General features: G+C 47.3%; 1 protein-coding gene across 2 annotated transcripts in view; it reads right to left on the bottom strand.

Annotated features, from left to right (window-relative positions):
• The window catches only part of SLCO3A1 (solute carrier organic anion transporter family member 3A1), a 288,987-nt gene that overhangs the window by 29,811 nt on the left and 238,274 nt on the right, over positions 1–20,902 (bottom strand). For both annotated transcript variants that reach the window (XM_044761768.2, XM_070495863.1), the window contains exons 5-7: positions 14,949–15,113; positions 9,714–9,912; positions 7,498–7,636 (exon numbers count right to left, since the gene is read on the bottom strand). In XM_044761768.2, the coding sequence (XP_044617703.1) occupies positions 7,498–7,636; positions 9,714–9,912; positions 14,949–15,113 (503 nt within the window). The remainder of the gene's footprint in view (positions 1–7,497; positions 7,637–9,713; positions 9,913–14,948; positions 15,114–20,902) is intronic.

Here is a 20,902-nt window from a genome sequence, read left to right as displayed (position 1 = left end):
AAGAACTTATCCTATAGACAGACTTGTCCAGGCACAAAAGGACATAAGTAGAGTATGAGTCACACTGCTGTTTGTAAGAGCTGAAATTTTGCACCAATCTGAACACCCGTCAATAGGGATTGGTTAATAGATCCCGAGAGAGCCACACAATAGAAGATTATATAGCTGTAAGGAAGGTATGAGAATGCTTTTTATATGCCAGTATGGAAAGACCTACAAGACAGATTATTAACAAGAAAAACCCACAAGCAACAAGGTACAGAATAAGGCCCTATATGTGCATTACAAAAATCTAGAAGGATATAAACAATAAACTACTAATAGTGATCACCGATTTGGCAGGCTGGTGGGTTGAGAAGTGGGTGAACGGGAGACAGAGATGGAAGGGAGAATTTCCACTCCCTCCTCTTTACACTTCTTGAGTTTTGAACCACACCAATGTATCATCTTTTAAGAAAATTTAAAACTCGAGAACATTAAAAAATAAAGAAGAAATCAATGAAAGAAGAATAGCACAGTTATTGAAAATGGTACTCTTGTTCCGTATTCAGTCATTAATTTAAATCGAGAAATGTTTCTATTCGCATACAGTGACCGGGATAAATAATTACGATAAAGCTGGAGATCATAAAAATAGAAAAATTGCTCTCCGGAATCTCGGGCTCATTTTCTACTGATGAAGGAAATCATAAGCATGCTGTTTTGACAGCTCATATTGTAAGAACAAAATATTCGTTAGCAGTGTTTCAAAAATACTGGCAAATAAAGTTGTTTTCTTCCCCCCAACATTCAACACCAACGAATCAATTCCTATTCACTGTACAAATAAAACTAATTTCTAGGTTGAAAGATTACTTTTCCAAGGGGCTGGGTATGGGGATGATGATATTATTTGTATTAAGAGCCTGCCGTGAACTTGTAAGGTAGAGAGTCACTCCCAACATTTGGGACCACTGTTTTTGCTTTTCCTTCTGTTATGCATTCAGTTATCAGGAAGAAATGACAATTTCTATGAAATGTCGGGCCCTAGGCCTGTAGTTCAGAAAGGGAGTTTGCCAGAAAGAGTGCTGACACACACAGTGCTCTGTCCTGCTTTTGTCTGCTCCATCTTCGATCCTTTGTGCATGACATCCTAATAACTGAGACGTCGTGGGACTGGTGACACCACCACAATAGATTGAGACATCTTCCTTTGAATGACAACATACTCCTATGTGTCCTGGCCATCTACGGATTCTTTCATGATTCAGTGGAGTTCCTCAGACATTCTCCTGTCATTTATTACTGTCTTCTTGGAGCTTAGAATCTCTTAACCTCATTGGCCCAAACCAAGCTGGTATTTCCAGGCAGAGACCTCAGGGCTCATCATAAAGAGCACCGCCCGCAACCCACACGCCTCAGAGCAAAGGGGATATTGAAAAACTGCAAGAAGAGATGTGCTGCCTTGTTCCCTTGCAGGGTTGCCGGCTGAAGGATAATGGCCAGGGAGAAAAATTCACAGATGAAAGCAAGACCTCTGTCCACCTTCCACCCCCCTAACCTGTACTGCACGAGCCACAGCACATCCTGTCAGACTGTCAGAGCCTTAATTATCTCCTGCCTAAGGGGAGGAAGGGGCTGTTTCATGGGGAGCAGCGAGGCTCGCTGTGGGCTCCGGCCATCTCAGGGAGGGAGTGGTGGGTAGAGCACGGAAGTGGAAGAATGTGGCTGCAGCTCAGGAGGAACAGCAGGCCCCTGGGTCTCTCCCTTTATCCTTCTCTCTCCCTACTCCACACCAAACCCTCACCCACATCACGAGGTTCAAGCCTCCGCGCCACACCTATGCCTACACGCATTCCCATGCTGGAATGTCCTTCTATGCCCATCCACCAGGGAAATACCCACTCATCCTTGACGACGAGGGTCCAGCCCTGCCCCTGTTCCTCCTCCCGGGAATAATGTCCACGCTCCCTCCTTCTGGGCACACCCGCCCTGAACCAACTCCTCCCCGAGCAGGCATAACACTGCAAGTTCACTAATTTCTCTACGTATCTGTTGCCTTCTACTAGAATGTAACCAGCTAACCTTTCACACCAGATTTTTTTAAATAAAAAGTTTCTCCTTATTGGAAAAGGGATGCATGGTCATCTTAGACAATTTAGAAACATACAGAAAAGTGTAAAGAAATACATAAAAATGATTTTTTCAGTCCCTGGCCAGAGAGAATGTTCTATGAACAGTTGGCTATCTACCCTTCCAATCTTTTTCCGTGCAAGGACATATAAATATTTAGGTTTTTCGTTTTCTTCACTAAAGGGATCATAATCTATACTGTCTACTGTTTTATAATGTGTTCTTTTCACAACACTATCCTGTAAGGCATAAGGCCAGCTGAGCTGCGGCTCTTGCACGTCCCCTTGTACATAACTATGAGCACAGTACATCTCATCTCACAGTAAACAAGAGCTCCTGACCGTACTCATCTCTGTATGGCTAATGCACAGCCCAGGGCCCGAGATATAGGTACAGAGAGCCCAGTTGGGCCTGATTTCAGAATATTCACAAGTCCCTTCGACAAGCCATCCCCTGGATGAGTGCAGACTTTAAATCAGTTCTGGCAGATGGGGTCAGCCTATAAGAGAGTGTTTACAAACTCCAAACCTTTGGGGGTCAGAAAAGAAACAGATAAGACAAATAATCCAGGTGTAAGGGGTGGCCAGTGGTGGGGACTGTGGCTAAGTGGAGATCAAATATCTTGTCTAAAGGATCAGCCTCTTCTCAGCTCCAGCCACTTGGTGTGCAGGTACCACGTTAGTCATTGTCTAACTTTACAGAGGCCAGAAGCCTTGGTTCAGGCCACTGTAACCACATCTGCAGGGCAGACACGGTGTATAAGCAACCAGTCTGTTTCTTGGGCTGTCGCATGCTGACATGGCACCTCTCATCTCCGGCTTGGTTTCTACAGGGGGTGAACACAATAATGGTGACAGGGGAAAGGAGATGGAGGGAGGAATGCTCGATGTCAGCTAGATGCTGACCTGTTTCTAGAAAGACAAAATGTTAAGAACTCATCCCTCTACTAGAGGCTCTCAGCTAGGAAGGGTGCTGCGCCCCACAGGGAGCTATGGAAATATCTGGAGATACTGGTGGTTTCACAGATGAGGAGGGGGCTGCTCTTGGCATCTGGTGAGTAGAGCCCAGGCATGCTGCTCAACATCCTACACTCCACAGGACATTCCCACAACGAAGAATGATGCAGCCCAAAAGGTCAATAGTGCCGAGGTTGAGAAACTTGGTACTAGAACAGTGGTTCTCAACCTTGGTTACATATCAAAAACACTCAGGGGAGTTTAAAAAAAAAAAACCGACGTCTGGGTCCCACTCCAGAACAAGGAGATCAGAATCTCTGACGGTGGGGCTCTGGCCTCATATTTTAAAAGCTCCCAAGTGATTCTACTGTGCAGCTAGGACTGAGGCCTGTGACACTGAATGACGAGCTGCCTGCATGCGGCCATAATGGGGCCATTCCCTCCCCTTCATAGAACCTACGCGGGGCTCTGCTCAAACAGGTGCTCGATAAATATCTGTTGCCTGGATGGGGGGATAGATTACCCGTCTATCACTAGTCCCCTACAAACCACTGTGCTGGACTTGTATTGACTTTCAACGTTCTATTGGTGGCTGATATAAGCTTTTTTTTTTTTAGTCAATTACTCAGCACATCAAAAGGATACAACTTCCAGCAGTCAGTCAGCAGCATACCAACACGCTTTCTGTTGGAATAATTACTCCTGAGAGTGAAAGGTACAGCAACAATCTGGACAATATATTCATGCCAAAGGAAGCTTGCAAAATTAACTTGCAATCTTTTTTTGTCACCCCTCCTGGTCATATGCAATGAGGAGAACTAGAAATCGCATATTAAATGCAATCCTGGAAACTTCCATTGCCATCACTCCAGGAGCTAGGAAAGAAGAAAGCAAATACGAAGAAAAGCCCCAACCAGGGGGGAGCAAAGTCTAGTATCAGGAAACCGCTCACGCTAACCCGATTTCCTTAGAATCAGAATTATTTCATGGGTGACTTATTCACATCTAATCGAGTTACGGGAAATTTTCCAAGTCGTGATGGAAGCTCTAAGTGGTGGGAGACAACTAAGGATTGAGTCTTTAGGACTGAAATCTGCACCAGCCAAGCCACCCGCCTGCCAATTGCTATTCGAGAGAGTGGTACTATGGCCCGTGGCTCTCTGGGACTCTGAGGTCAGCAGGGGGTCTCCGGCTGGGCATTCAGGAAGTCTGGGGCCTTTGTCCAGAGCCATGGCTGGTCCTGGGATTGCAACCCCATCCCTGGATGCTGGAGCCTAGTGAGGGAGATGCAGGAGTAATGGAGCCATTCCATCAGGTGAGGTAAAAGCCTTGCGAGGAGACAGCAGGTGCCGGGGGCCTCTGTAGGAGGGGCACCAACACAGTCCTGGAGGAAGTGACGAGGCTTCTCAGTGACAGAGGAGGAGAGGCTGAGCATGACGGATAAGGAGGAGCTATGCATGTGAAGGGCTGAGACAGAAGACCATCCCTGACAAAAAGAACGGCATGTGCAAAGGCCCACAGCCAAGGGAGAGCTGGGTGTGTTGGGAGAATCCCAAGAAGTTCCACAAAGCAAGTCCTTCTTCTAGAGGTGGAAGGAGAAGGGAGGTTGAGCCCAGAGAGGCAGCCAGGGCCAGACTGTGAAGGCAGAATGGCCTGACTGTGGGGTGTGTGCACGAAGAGGTTCTTTCAGGTAGGAAAAAGGTGGGGATCCTAAAGAGGGAAGTCACAGAGTCAGAGGAAGACACTGGGTTTGGCACCAGACAGACCCTACGGTCCCATGCCAACTCCACCACATTCTGCTGTGTGACCTTGGGCAAGTGACAAAACTGTAATCAGGGAATAAAAGTAGGACCTGGGGCCGGCCTGGTGACATAGTGGTTAAGTTCACGCACTCCACTTCACTGGCCCGGGGTTCCCCAATTCGGATCCTGGGCACGGACCTAGCACTGCTTGTCAAGCCATGCTGTGGCAGCATCCCACATATAAAGTAGAGGAAGATGGGCATGAATGTTAGCTCAGGGCTTGTCTTCCTCAAAAAAAAAAAAAAAAAAAAAAAATAGTAAGACCTAGACCTCCTTCCCAAGGTTGTCGTGAGGATTAGTGAGATAACGTCCAGCGGGCAGAGGGCACAATGGCTGGATTCACACCTGGAAAGACAGAGGACTTCAGTGGATGGTGAAGGAGTGCATACGAAAAGCTGAAAGAGGGAGGAGAGAGGAGGAAGCCTCCAGCTCGTAAAGAGTCTGTCTGAGCGCTTGGAGACAAGAAGGAAAGAGGGAGAGAAGCGGAGAGGGAACGTACCAAGAATACAATCCACCATTTGGCTTTTTCTCAAAATACTGCAGCAGAGACTTAGAAGATTGCAATTGCTTTTTGCTCATTTTTGGATGGTGGCCTGAGATTCCTCTGACTCTGGGCCAAGCCTCCGTGGGCCGTGAGTGACACGTGGAAGGCCCACACAGGCTCCGGAAGGAGCTTACTGCTGTTGCAAGTTTTACGGTCGTGGTTGTTTTTAAGGCTGTCACAAGGGCTGCTTTCCAGGATACGCGTGGCTCTGTGTCCCCAAATCCCTCATCCACCCATTGGAAGCCAGGGCATCCAGAGACTGTCTCCATGGGGACGGAATGCTGTTTCCATTCCTCACCCTGGTCCAGGGGGGTCTCAATCTCTGCTTTGTAATCGCAGGGGAATAAGCCCCTCGCTTTGCCTGCACCCCAGCAGACAATGTGAGGTCTCCAGGAATGTGAAGAAAAGGCAGGTGTCTGGGGACAAATGACATGTACAGAGGGAAACGGAGAAGCCCGCCAGTGAATAATTGCATTCCACAGCGTGCTGTTCCAGCTTGCTGGCAGCAACGTGGGCCTGGTTAGGCTCTTACTCAATAAGACGGTTGGACTTGCAAGATCAGGCGAGATGCAATTTTTAAGACAATTTTTTGGTCAGAGAATGTTCTGGAATAGAGACTTGTTTGGTCTTAGGACGTTAGCCTATACTGAGTTAATTTAATTCTTATCAGAGGACAATAACCCAAAATGACTTATAACTTTTTGGATATTAAAATGTTAATGAAAATTGTTGCCATGAAAAATAATAGCTTGTATTTTTATTTAAGCCATTCTCAAGGCCCTGTCCCCTTTTAAAAAATCATTTCCATTCACATAAAGAAATTGCTTTATCATCTAATTTAAAAAATCCATTCCTCCCCATCTGCCCCCTGCAGGGATTTATTTTCTCTATAGAAAAATGCTAATAACTGGCCAGGAATCTAAATGTTAAAAGCAAGGAAAAATGAAATCTCTGGAAATGAAAATAAATGATCAGTTTTTCTTCTTTCAGATAAACTACTGTTCCTAAAAGATACAGGCTGTGGGAAAGGGAGGAAAGAAACAATTTCAACTCTAAATTCCTTGAAAGCAGCCACTCAGCTTTCTGCTTCTTTTCCTTTTCATCTATGTGTTCCTGGACATTTACGGAGTACTTCCGGGAGCCCATGCTGGCTCATGAAGCTCACAGATCAGAGCAGATGATGAACGCTGTTGGCATGTTGCTGCAGTGAAATGAGACAAGTGCCTCTAGGAGAGGAACCCCCAAAATAAAGGAGGGAAGGGATGGTTCACAGAGGAGGGGGCATTTGAGTAGGGTATTGACAGTTAAGTAGGAGTTATCCAACTGGAGGGAGAAGTATGAAAAGACACATGTTGCGTGGGGAAAGCTGAAAGGAGGTACAGCTGAAGAGAATGACTGAGGACAGACACATACAAACCCAGTTCAGTGCCTAGATCTTCTAGTCCATAGAGCAGCATTGGAAAGGGTCATTTGAAGTGACCAGAAGGGACCCATTCTGATCTGTGAGTCCAGTTAGGCAACTACTGCACTGGTCCAGGCAGGAGATGAGGAGGAAAGAGCCAAAAATAAAGTATAGTGGGAGGATGAAAAAAGGTGGGAGGCATCCAGTTGGGAGGAAAAAGGCAAAAGGAACTGAAGAGGGAAGAGGCTGAATTTGTATCAGATAGTCTCAGGTTTGGAAGAGGTCTTCCTTAATACTTTGCATACTTCTGTTGATGGGGAGCTCACTACCTATAGAGTCATCCTAGTCCACTGACATGTTTTGTGAGTGCCTGAAATCACAATCTCTTTCTCTGGCTCCATACGTACAGCTTCCTCTGAATTTTTACTTTCAGCTGCTCAATACGCTTTTTGAAACGTATCTGATTTAGCAAGAAGGCCTGAATGGCTTGCAGTCCTCGCATCCTGCTGATGGTGGATCCTCCACTAGACAGCGCAGAGGCTGAGGAAAAAGTCACAATGCAGGAGAGCAAAGTACGGAACACGCGTGGTTGCCCACTCCTGGCCGTGACCTTGGGTTTTAAGCTACTCTGGCTGCCTGAGGCCCCTGCCCCATCCCATCCCGTCAGAAAATCACCAATACCGTGCTGTTGCAGCCAGCAAAGCAGGCAGACAGGTAGGTGACGCCATCTGCTCCACACACTGGAGTGAAGGAATCGGTCTGGCATTCACAGTTTTTATTGCAGGGCGAGTAGGGGTCCAGGGCCGAGGCAGGCGCTGAGCTGGAAAAGAAAGGAAACACGGAGCCCATCAGAGAAAGGTCGGCTTCCAAGAGGACCCCCCACAGGGCCAGCCCTCTGCTGGGGTGAGTCATCGGGCACCCTTTCTTCTTCCTCCTCCAATCTGAGCCCTCCCCGTCCTGCAAGGACTAGCCAGCCCCACGGCTGAGAGCTGTGCGGACTGTGCCCTGCGCCATGGTGCCAGGCTGGGCGGCTGGCTGGGTGGGCTCTTCGTCTTCCCAAAGGAGGAAGAAGCTTTGTACCATTGGCACCAACGTTCCCTCTGGACTGGCAGCAAACGGGGCTCAGCTCAGGGCCACTTCCTCCCTGACGCCTCTCCTGGTTGCTGAAGCCTTGGCTCACTCCCCCCTCCACACACCAACAACTAAGCCCAGCTCAGACAGACGGACAGTCTGGGGTAGTCCTTGTCTCTGTGTCTCAGTCCTCCCCAGCAGACTGTAGGCCTCACGATGCTAACACACTACGACAACTAGACTGGCTTCAATAATTGTTGCCTGTTTGATTGATCCAATTTCTTGAGAAAAATAACACCAAGATATTTTAAATTTTCTTCTGCACCATTCAAGGCACAGTTACTGACAGCAAGCAAACTGCACAGAGCAGAAGGATGCAGCAGGTATCTTTTCGTGCTGTAAGAGAAAAAGTCTTCTTCGGCCCCGTTATTGTCAGCTAAACCTCCCAGGGCTCGGAGCACTTCACGATAATAAAGAGGATGATGGCGATATCTGATCATTTGTGTATTGCGTGTATGATTTCATGAATTCTCAGTATAAGCCCATGGCGTTCAGGGAGGAGGAAACTTTGGCACAGCCAGGCTGAGTCACCTGCCCAAACGTGCCTAATGCATAGATGGTAAAAGGAGGGACTGGAGCTCTGCTAATATTGGCAGACTTAGTGCTTGATTGTAGGCCCTCAGCTTTTCTTTTTTCTTTTTTATTGAATAGCTTTATTACAGCAAAACTCTGTGCTTTGAACCACTATAAGTCCACTAATTGCGAGTTGGCACGGTAAGGGCTGGCGGGCTTTATCTCCAAACACTGCTATTTACGGCATACCCAAACCAGAGGGCACCATATTTGGAGAGGGAGGAGCTGGGGCCTAGGGTGGGGTGGGGATTGGAAGAGGCCCTTGTGGTGATGGGAACAGGGATGAGGGGCATATGGGGCCTGGATTGTGCAGGGATCTAGAGACAGCTGCCTCTGCCTGTCTTCTCCCATTCTGCCTGCTCGCCCTTGCAAGGGGGCAGATAAGCCTGGCTCCAGTGAATCTTCTGGCTTAACTGCATGCAGGAGAAGGCCTGGTGGCATGCCTGGAGGAGGAGATTGGTGTGGAGAGAAACTGGTATTCTGCAGGCCAGCCAGGCAGCAGCCTCAATGCTCCAGACTGGATTCCCAAGGCAGCCTCCAAGTCGCATGTAGAAAAGGGGACAGCTACTGACGCTGGATCTATAAGGACTCCCCCGAATTCCCTTTACAGGTCATTAGGAGTGGACTCTAGATCAAAGTCCTGGGATAATAACTAGGAAATAAGAAAAGTGGCCCATAAGAACCAAAACTTCTTTCCCTTCTTCTCTCCCTTCCGTTTTTTCCCCACCTCTCTCCCTCCCACACTTATCAATACTTATCATGGGTCAGACCCTGTAATTACTATGTGAGTCTAATGATAGCTTCTCCAAGTTTAAGGAATGGTTGAAGTCTATTCTGTCTTTTATTTTAAACTGCATTTTAACACAAAATTTATTCTCATTATCTGTCTTCCCATCATTCCTAAAGTTAAATGCCGAAAGTAGTAATTTGAGTACCCTGGGGAGTGAGTGTCTGATGGTCCCCCCAGCGCTCTCCTGACCACCCTGGGAGGGAGCCATTGAGGGAACGCTCAGTCCTCTCTGCCCAGAAGGTTCACACTGATTCTCTGACCCCTGGAGGAAGAGGCAGGGGCATCATCAATTCCTCTGCCCCTGGTCACTAGGGACACAGCTGGCTCCACTGATGTACCGCGGAGGAAGAGTCCTGGGGTCTCTGGGCAGGCAGGGGTGGCAACAGGCATTTCTGGGACTTACGTGTTTCCATAGGGAACAGTAACCCCAGCCACGGGGCCCGTGTCACAGCCCAGGAAGAGGAAGGAGACGTAGCAAGCTGTGGACACCAGGTTGACGAGCATGGCCATCCGAATGGCCCCGAGGGCAGACAGGCTGAGCTTCTTGACCAGGAGACCGCCCAGGAAGATTCCCAGACAGGCACACGGGATCGCAGTCATCCCTGGGAGAAAGCAGAGGGCCAGGACCTGTGAGCAGGGGAAGCAGGGTGGCGCCTCGCTGACGGATGGGGGCCAGGCCCGAGGCTGAGCCCTACGTAGACAGAATCCCCCGTGACGTCACCCAGGGCCACTTCCTCCACAGCACCCCGAGTCTCCATTAAGGGCCTCAGATCTGCCCTCAGGGACCTCACAGAAAGAAAAGCTCAGTGATTAGGAGTCCAAGTGCATACACCACTCATGCTGAGTCGGGTAGCCTCATGGGAAGTACACACAGCTGGTGTGGCAGCAATTCAGAGACAGTCAGACCGAGTGGGAACACGCATGCGCATGTCCGGAAAGTACCATGGACCAGTGACGCGCTCTCTGTGCTGCTGAGGGTATGCAGGAAGGGCACTCGCTCATTGCGGATTTTTGCCCCCTGCTCTCACTAGGCAAGGAGGCCTTCGCAGAAGGGTCTGGAGGTTGTTTAAACAAAGGTCTCGGAACTCACCAGCCCGTGGAGATGGCGTTTTAACCAGCTCCACAACCTCTCAGGAAGGTGCATCAATCAAATCAATACTTTTTGTAGCTCTTGGTGAGTAATCGGCATGAAATTTGTTTTTCTCTTATAAACAGAGCTATCTGCAAGGCAGCAGGACTGAAAACCTGTTATTTCTGATTCTCAGAGCCTCATGGAATTTTAGGAGGACCAAAGGGCCCTCGGGTTCCAGCCTCCCGCTTGGTTTTCCTCTGCTCTGATTCACTTCATCTAACACTTGGCTTTAAACCGCCCTGTGTCATTTATCCACCGTGTAGACTGTGCATGGCCAATTTCCCAGGCGAGGCTGCCTCTGCCTTGCCAATCAGGAGACCTCTAGGTCAATCAACTACATCAACCAGCTGGTATGTGCTAAGGGAATGCAAATTAATTTTGATATTAGGGTAAGAAAAACATAATCAGGGAGGCTGAGCTCTGCGAGAAAATGGCACAAGTCACGTTTTTCAAAACACATGTAATATTTCTGTATCATTGGATGCTCTTGGATTATCTGCACTTCATTATCCCTCATTCTGGGAGAGAAATGATCCTCACAACCTGGCCCCTGTGTGCTCCTCTACGCTCACCCCATGCCACATTCCCCCCAACCACACCCACTCCTCCTCCTTTCTCTCCCTGAACAGGCCAACCCTTTCAGGCCCCCAGTCTTCGCACTTGCTGGTCCCTCTTCTAGAACATTCTTGCCCTATGTCTGTACTTGGCTGGCCCCTCTGCTTGTCAGAGAGGCCTTCCCAGACCACTCCATCTAGTGTGGTCCCTCACTCCAAGCTTTGATTCTCTATTGTTTCTTGCCCTATTGCATTGTTTTCAAGGCCCTCCCCACTATCTCAAGCGGCCTCCTTTATTTTGGGTCTTTTTGTTTCTTGTTCCCTCTCTCCCTCCTAAGACGCAGCTTCCCTGAGGACAAGCACCTTTTCCATCCTGTTCAGTCCAGCACAGTTCCCTGTGCTTAGCATGGGGCCCAGCACAGAGGGAGCACACGAGGATTATTTTCGGGATGAATGAAACTTTGAGCAGACTGGGTCTGTGTGAATGAATGCTGGTGACAACGTGCCCGGGCCCAGACAGCAGGCCTGTGTTTTGTTTCCCTTCCTAGCAGAGACAGTGGGGAGTGTCACCCGCGATGATGGTAACTATGGCAATAACAGGCTTTCGGCACCTTTTCTCCAAGCCATCATCAGCCTCCCCCCTCCCTCCCTGCTGTGTGTCCAGCCTTTATAGTCAGGCTGTTGTTATGAGAACTTCCCCCAAACTCCATCGTCATTATTTAACTTACGCAGATTGAGTCCTTTTTATCTTCATGCATAAACCAACGCCATCAGCCCCTTAATCATCTGCGTTGCTCTTTTTTGAACTCTGCCCCATTTGCTGATGACTTTGTGGGTGGCCCAAAGGTCTGTCTGCGGGAGGTACCGATGGGGGAATTTCTGACACAAGCCTTGCCTTATGCTCCCAGGACCTCTCTGCCCCTAAAGGCCCACTGCCAGCTCCTCTTGCAGCCAGCCCTCCAGAGTGCTCGCTGATGAGAGTGATGCCACAGGCGGGACACCGGGAGAGGGCAGGTGTGCTGCCTGCCTGGACTGATGGACGGGCCACCAGGCTGCCTCTCCGCATGGCGGCCAGAGAAGGCCACCCCACCCCCCCACCCCCCCCCCCCCCCCGCCAAGCGCTCTAACAGACAGAAGTCAATGGGAAAGAAACAGGCGCAAGGAGGCAAGATTGGTTTTTGGAACTATTGATTTGTTCGTTGATAGAAAACTGAGGGATCTGTTCTTAAATAGAACACAGCCCCAGCGTCGGAGCAACCGTGCAGATCTAATCAAAATGTAAGAAACAGTGGCAAAGAAACCAGCAGGTAGAGAGAAACTGGATGCTGAAGGGTGAAACCTGAGAGATCCTCGGATAACAAAGAAATTATAACTTTAATTATAAAGAAATACGTTGTACTCTGTCAGACAGGGATTAAAGAGCTGGCTGCTTTTTGCTAATACTTCCTGGAAGAAGCACTTACAAAATAGTGGATGGTAAAGCGTTATTAGTAAAAAAGGAGAAAATAAAGCTTGTGCTACTCTAACAGTTTCGGGGGAGAAGTGCTGTGATCCAGCCACATCATTGTCGTAGGGTTTTAATTTTTTTTCATTGTCTACATTACGTCGTGTGAAGTGTTAAAGCTTAAGGGACCAGCCAATAAATTTCTACATCTGTATACACCCGTAACCACAGCTCAGTTAAAGCTCAAAACATTTCCAGCAGTGGAGGAGGATCGCTGTGTCCCCCATGCAAGTTGGCTTCCCCAAGGGTAACCATCATTGTGGCCTCTACCACCTCAATTCACTTTTCTTCTCTTTAACTCATATAAATATGTACTCTTTTGTGTCTGATGTCTTTCAGCTCTGTCAGATCCATCCACATGGAGGCATGTATCAAAGCTCTTTCCTTCTCACGCTGTGTGACAGTCCACTGTATGAACGTGCCATAATTTATTGACTTGTTCTACTCTTGACAGACACTTAGGAAGTTTCCAGTTTGAAGCTATTATGCATATGGCTGCTCTGGACACTCTTACATATGCATATCTCAATGAGTGGACTACACAGTCATTTCTGTTGGGTATACGCCCAGTGTGGAACGGTTGGATCCCAGTGAAAGCATATGCTTAGCTTTAAGAGGCACTGCCAAAGAGTTTTCCAAAGTGCTGGTACCATTTCGCATTGCCACTGGCAGTGGAGGAGAGTTCCAGTTGCTCCGCATCCTCCCCAACACTTGGTACTAACAGTCAGGTGGATGTGGAGCAGCATCTCACTGTGGTTTTAATATGCATTTTCCTGATGACTCATGATGGGTTAGCACCTCTGCATTTGTTTATTGGCCAAAGTTGAAGAGAAGATCAGAAAACATTGCCTTGTCCACTCCTCTCAGAAGATGACCTGACTCTTACTTAATAGAAAGAATTCTATGGGGATGGACTCTCTTAAACGTCCAGCCAAAATCTGCACGTTCTCAGGGGCCACCCTCATGTCTTTCTCGTTCTCTGTGCTTTCAGAACAGAGGAGCTCTTCTGTCAAGGGCTATCCACCCACATTCCGCCTCCTTTCTGCAATCACCTTCTGCTGGCTCTCTTCTCTCTGCTTAGAAACTCACTCAAGTCTTTCTTGTCACAACAGCAATTGTTTCCTAGCAACACCACCATCACCACTCCTCTCTGTCGACTCCAACACACACCGCCCACCACATCCTTTCTCCCCTCCTCCACTGCTAAGCTTCAGCAAAGTGTCCTGCAGTCACTGTCTATCCCTTCCCTCTCATGGGCGGCTCTCCACAGCACAGTATGGGCTCCCCTGCTGCCACCTCAGGGACACAGCCCTGACACAGGATGAAAGACATCCTGGTGATTAAAGCTAACAGACACTGAGCAAGCTGAGCGCTCACACTGCTGACCACTTCCTTCTTCTTGGAATGATCTCTTTCTTGACTCCGTGACCCGTAGATTTCTTCCCGGTGCTGTTTCTTAACCTTCTCTGCAGACTCTTCGCTCTTCTATGTCCTCAGGGTGAGTGTTTCATCTCTTCTACTTCTGCACATTCACACTAGGGAAATTCCACCCCCGTGTTCTCAACCACCATCCACATGCTGATGCAAACTAACCCAGATCTCCTTCTTGAGCCCTCAACCAAACACAGGACATCATGGAGATACACTTGCACAAGCATCTCATACTCAGCAAATTCAAATCTGGACTCATCATCTTCCTGACAGATCTGACTCTTTCCTGCCATTTCCAGGTTTCACAAATGGTCCCTCCAGCCATCCAAGCCACAAAACTGAGAGTCATTCCCGACTCCTTCCTCTCTCTCATCTGCTGAGGGACTATCTTCCTCCTAAGTGATGCTGCTTCTCACGAGAGCACATTGGTTTTCCTTAGCATGCCAACTCCAAAAAATGGGAGGCGGATATCTGTACTCTACTATTGAGAAGGACGGTAAGGCCCTGCTTGAGCGTGGGGAGGAGTGCCACGATCCACTGATTATGCCTGCCATGGGCATGGAGACCATAGGAGCAGACGGCTTCCAACCCCTATGTTTGCTGACTGTGTGTTTCATGCTGCCAAGAACATTCTTGCTTTTTTATGGGCATGACCAGAGCGTGCTCACCTTTCAAGATCCACCTTGATTTCCCTCTCCCTTCATCCTATATTCCTCCATATTCTCCAGTTCACACCAATCTATTGATTTCCTGGCCTGTCACAATTCTTGCTACGTTCATGTTATATCTTAGCTCTTTATCATTGCATACTTTTAGCAATTAACCCAACTGGGCAAATCTTACCCCGAGAATATACTTTGAAATTCCTTCTACATATGGACCACACGCACGCTGCTGCTGGAGGAACTGCACAGCCTGGGCCCTTTGGCAGGCCTCAGAAAATTCTTACAGTATTATATGCACGACATGCACGACAGCCTCCCTCCGCCCTCCCGGGGGACTGAGGAACAGACTCACCGAGCAGCTGGTTGGCAGAGGAGGTGGTGAGGTTAAACTGCTGCTCCAGGTACTTCCCCAAGAAGGCAGCGAAGCCAGCCACCACCGCAATCTCCATGCAGGCGGCCAGGATGATGCAGGTGAACACAGGGTTGGAGAGCAGGTGCTTGGTGACCTTCGGAATCACTGCAGGGAGAGAGCAGCAGAGGGCCAGGGTCACACACACTGCACTCCCAGGCCTCCTGCCCCCAAGGCCCCTTCTTCATCCACTTTCGCCCATCTCTGTAAATAGCATCTAGAGTCACCCGGTTGCCCAGGCCCAAACCTCCATCCTGTAAGTCACCCATAATAGTGAAAACTCCGGCTTCAAAACATATGCTGATATATTGCCAATTAAACTGACAACTACTAAAACAGAAGAGACTATACTACGCCTCTTCTTCCAGTTCACTGGAAACACTGAAATATTTTATAAGCAATCACCAGTTCTTTCTATCCAAAAAAAGGAGTTTCGGGTTTGTGTCTCAAAAGGGAAAATATAACTTAATTATATATCATAAATTATAAATGTATAATATTATATGAATACATCTAAGTAAATCTATCAATATACCTGTGATGAATATTTATAACTGCATATGCGTGTTAAGAAAATGTATTTAATCTTAACACTTTCAAGAAAGAAATGAAATTTTAATGCTCTCACATATACTGAATACAACCCTCCCACCCCCGACCTTCACAGCTACCCTCCCTGGGAAAAACTTCCATGAGCTCTCACTTGGGGGACCGAAGCAATCCCACCAGGGTCTTGGTTTTCACTCATGATCTAATTATTCCCAACACAGTAGCCAGGAGGATCAGCTCAAGTCACTTTCCTGTTCAGAACTCCATGATGGCCAAGATTCATACCCCATTAGATGATGGCCATGGTCGGCCCCTCAGCAATCTGTTCACACTTCCTGCCACACCCCTCCTTCCCTCCAGGCCAGCCCTGCTGGCTCACACCATTTCTTGCCTGCACCCAGGTCCTCCCCACCCAGGTGTGTGCAGTGGGGGCTCTTCCCTCTACTGGAATGCTCTGCTCTCGGGTCTTTGCTGCACATGTTCCCTCTTCCTCAAGGGGTCTTTTCTCATCACCCAATCCAACCTAGAAGAAGCCGCCCACGCAGCCCTGGTGCTCAGGCTCAGATGCGAGTTGATGGTGGGCAAAAGCACTTTATGGTTTGTGAACCACTTTAAATACCACCAGAGCAGGAAACCAGATGTTGTTGAGGTCATGCATTTTGATCTTATTTTATTAGGTTCTTAAAGTACGTGGTTTCATAAACCACTAAGATATCCTTATACTGGTGCTTTTAAAAATGAGAGATTTGTTTTTTAAATCCTTTAAAAGCAATAACATTATTTGGCTGTTTCCAGCGGTGAGACCCTTGGTATGTGGTCTTTGACCAGATCTCCTCAATTGTGGTGTGATGAAGGATCCTGGCAGTATGCAAGAAGGTTCAGGGTGGTGGTGGGGGTACCAGGACAACCTCAGCAATTCAACATTTATGCCATTATTTTAATGACACTTCCAAAATATTTAACTAAAATCAAGCTGATATATCAATTGTGTGGTTTCATGGCTATCAGAGCTTAAGACAAGGCTAGGTTAAAACAAGTAGATTTATTCAAAGAGAAGTCTTATGTAAATAATGGTACAGGTAGTAAGCAGATAAGGCAAAAGTTTGTAAAAGTGGTGTGCAAATGATGAAAGTCAGGGGAACTCTGTTCTGCCATAATCATAATAACGTGGAATATTTGGCATGTGGGTTCTGTTTCCACCTGTGTAAACGGAGAATATAAATGGAGTCCTGGATGAAGCAAGCTATCATACTAAGTTTAGGAAAAACCGACAGTGCCCATGGTCACACGAAATAAACAGGTGAGCAGGGAGTCCAACGCTGCATTCCAAGGTGATGAGTTAGCCAGCTGTCCTGAAGAACAGAACTAATTATATGGGCTCAATCTCATCTCCTAGGAGACAAAACTTCTAAATGGCCCAACTAATTAAAATAAAATAATAATAGGAGATACGTAAGTTTTTAATAATGTTAACAGACAAGCTCAATAAATCAAAATGACAAAACAATGGATCAGGAACTGGCAGTTACACAAAACTTAAAATTTATCACTTCTGGGAAAGTTACCAAGTTTCCAGAATGAAAATTTATACAAAAGATAGGGACTTACAGGTCCTTTAACATAATAAAAGGAACTGGGTTATGGGAATGGACTGAGCCAGATGACTGGGGGCTCAGAATCACTGTGGGCTGAGCAAGCTGATCCTACGTCCCAACTGAGAAACAACCAGACAGTAAACAGAGCTGGTGGCCTCAGCTGTTCTGGGGTGATTTCTTATGAAATTACTAAAACCTTAGGAAGGCAACTCTTGGATCAAATAAATGCACACACACACATACACACAAACAAAAACTTTAAAAAGGATATGAATCAGAGTAAAGACAGTGAGGAAACAACTTTAAATCCATGGTATTCCCACATTTATATCCTGCTTTATTGCAACTATATTCGCCTTTACACATGTGTTTTATTTTTTACAGGGTTCCAAACATTTAGGATAATCTGATTTTATTAGAAATGCTATTTCAAATAAATGTGTAGAAGCGGGTAGACAAAGTCTACATGAAACGTTGGGGAATTTTCCTTTCTTAAACCCACATTATCAAATATTGTACCAATATTCAGAGGAATGGTGACTGTGTAATGTTTAAAAACGTGGGCTGCTCAACAAATACAGATGAGGAATACATTGGGCACAGACAGAGGGTAATGAGGTAAGTGTCTTCATGTAGAAAGGCCCCTTGGATGTTAAGACTCTGTGATCATAAATGAATGAGTGAAGGCTGATTTGCTATAGTGTGTGGCACACTGTGATGGAGTAATGTACCTGTGACAAGGACTGGTTGATTATGTCACAAAACACCAAGCTTCACACTAAAGAGAGTGGTATGGATCACACTGGGTGACCACAGTGTCTCCTTGTAATGAATGAATTTGAAAATCCCCCACTATTTATGTTTTGGCAGATATCACATTGTTGCTCCATCACTGTGCTCTTTTGGAATTAAGATAGCTAAACTCTGGAAACACTGCCAACAATCAATAGGCAGGTTGGGGACATTCCAGGCCAATGATCCTCTGCCATACTTTCCTTGTGGGCCCCACTTCCTTTGTGAGAGCGCAGACTCTTCAGACTCGGGGACTTCAGGAGAAGGAAGCACACCGGCCACACTTGCTCACAAATAAAACAGCTGCTGAGCTGGCACCACCAACATCCTCCCATGAGGAGCTTTGGTCTCTGGCTCAGAAATGATGCCAATGAGGATCTGAGTTTGATCAAATTATGTATCTGGGCCTCGGTATCTCCCTGTCCTTGATCAAGGCCATCATGATTTGCTTGGGGATGTGGAGGATTCTTGCTCATCAAAGGCAGCTCCAGTCAATGGAATGTTTTCATACTTCAGCAAGCATTTAAATTATTCCAGAGATAATTCCACTTCAGTGGGAAGGATTCCTTGTCAAGATAGGAGCCTGCCTGCTTTTGTCTTAATATCTAATGATTAATTTTGCCTTGAATTAGATGTGAAAATCATTAAGTCTGAGGATCATGTGATTGAAGGCCCAGGGAAGCCTCTTTATTTGCACGAAGAACATTCTTTTTTCCTCTACCAAGCTGATTTGCCTCCAGAAAAGACAGCCTCCTTTTTTGTTCAGCTATTTTCCTCCCAGATTCTTCCTCCCTTCCAGGGTTTTCCTGCAATGACTTGGAGTGTTCTCAAAAGAAGAGTCCTTTTCAAAGGTTCAGCTTACTCTCCAAAGCCCCAGTTTCAAAAGGGGTATTAATGAGCTTGATCCTAGGGCTATCCCAGTGTTTCAAGCTTGTTCATTCAAATGGATTGTGAAGCTCATAAAATTCTAACTTTCTAAGGAGGCAGTAGTTAATGAGGTGGCCCAGAGAAACAGAAACTGGTGAACCAAGGCCACACCAGGCCACTGAACACCTACGGTCTCCCTTAGCCATTTACCTCCCACCTACTGATTTAGCCTCAGAGCTTGGCAGCTGGGGTGGGAGGCAGGCTGGCGCGCATCCTGCAGTTTCACCAGCTGGGGAAACCTTGTCACCTCTCACCGGGAGCACAGTGCTGTCACCGGCAGAACAGTACAAAGCTGGGATCAGCGGCAGGGGAGCGGCCTCTCGGGAAAACAAGTTTTCTACGGCTAGTCTTCAGAAGACATTCCTGTAGGATTGAGACCCTCTTGGGAACTGTGCGTCCTCCGGGAAGGAGGAAGGCAGGTTTGGAGAAGTTGTGAGGACTAATGCTAATGGATCATTTCCTACATGCCAACTCCTGCAATCCTTACAACAAAACTGTGATCTTGAGACTATTAAAATCCTCCATTTACAGATGGGGAAATTGATGCAGAGGGTGGTCCTATGGTTAGGGGAGAATGGCAGAAACTCAAACCCTGGCACCTGTTGCCACAGAGCATGCTCTAACCAGTGTGCTTTCTGGTCTGGGTTCTGAGAGGTGCTGCTCTTGGTCTGGGCACAGGCCACCTCTGGCAATCAAAGGTGTGGCTTAAGTCTTAGAAATAATAATAATAAAACATTCCCACTGGGGTTGAGGAAAGTCATCAGATCTGGCAGGCCTCAGGGACTTCGTCCATGTTTTTTGAAGGAGGAAGGAGAGAAATGAAAGAGAGAAAGGATTGGAGACATAGAGAGGAGAAGCCCTGATCACAGAACAGGTTTTGTTGAATGAGGTTGCAAAAAATAATGACTAAGAACCTGGGCTAAGGAGCTGGGTCACTGGAGTTTGAATTCTGGCTTCAAGACTGAGTAGGTGTGTGACCAGAGCACACCACTCCATCCCGTGGATTGTCGCCAAGATGAAATGAGAGCCATGTATGTAAAGCAGGTCACCCAGTGCTTCTAGCACACAGGTAAGAGCTCGAGAAGCATCACAATAATTAACATAATGGAAGTAATCCTGGGCTACGTTAAGGAGACAACCCTCAAGCTGTGAGGACATCGGGCTGGATGCAGGACTGCCTATGTGGAAGATGTGGTGAGTAGGCAAAATGGGAAAGAAACTGGGTGGGTGAGCGGAGCTGCTGGGAGCCACTTTCTGAGGAGATTCCCCTCTTGCAGAGGGCCATGCAGAAGGTCAGGGGATCAGGAGGTACAAATCCTTGTCCACTGCCTACCCTGGGAATTGGAGGTACCCTGGAAAGTGCTCACCGTGGAGCTCCGTTACACTTCACTTTGACTCTCAGATATCTCTGCCCTTACTCTACTGAAACTGGCCTTGACTTTCTTTTTCTTTAATAATTTTTCTGTCAATACACCATGGTTAAAGTTCTCAAGAAGGGGAGCTGGAACCAGCGTATGCAACTGTTCAGTAATTGTGACAATGACAGCCAGTGCTTGCTGAGCAACCACTGTCGGATGGGCACCATGCCAAGGGTTTCTCATTTAACTCTCACAACCATTACAACAGGGGCTGGTCTTATCACCTTCATTTTAGACACGAGGAAACCAAGGCTTCCTTGAGAAGCTGAAACCTCCCACCCCCCATATCGGAGTATAAAACTGAGAGGTGAAGGACGCTGGTTTAGAACTCAGGTCTGCCTGCACTCCAGAGCCCACCTCTAAATCGTCAGGTTTCTGGGTGGGGACTTGAATCGACAGAAGAGCGATTTTCTGAAAGGTGAGTGGTCATGAAGCACTTCCCAACACATGCGATGCAGGAGCCAAAGAGAACAGAGAGATGGAAGTGCTGGGTGAGCTAAGATAAACGAAAGTCTTCAAGTCACAAGCAAAAAACTGAAAGCAGGAGGAAGAGATAATGAAGACGTAGAAAAACAACATAATGGAGGCACAAGAGTGAATCCAGGGTCGAGTTAAT

Source organism: Equus asinus, chromosome 2, assembly GCF_041296235.1.
Source record: "Equus asinus isolate D_3611 breed Donkey chromosome 2, EquAss-T2T_v2, whole genome shotgun sequence".
Classification (NCBI taxonomy): Eukaryota; Metazoa; Chordata; class Mammalia; order Perissodactyla; family Equidae; genus Equus; species Equus asinus.
The sequence above is the reverse complement of the archived record's forward strand: the minus strand, read 5'-3'. Positions and strand labels throughout refer to the sequence as shown.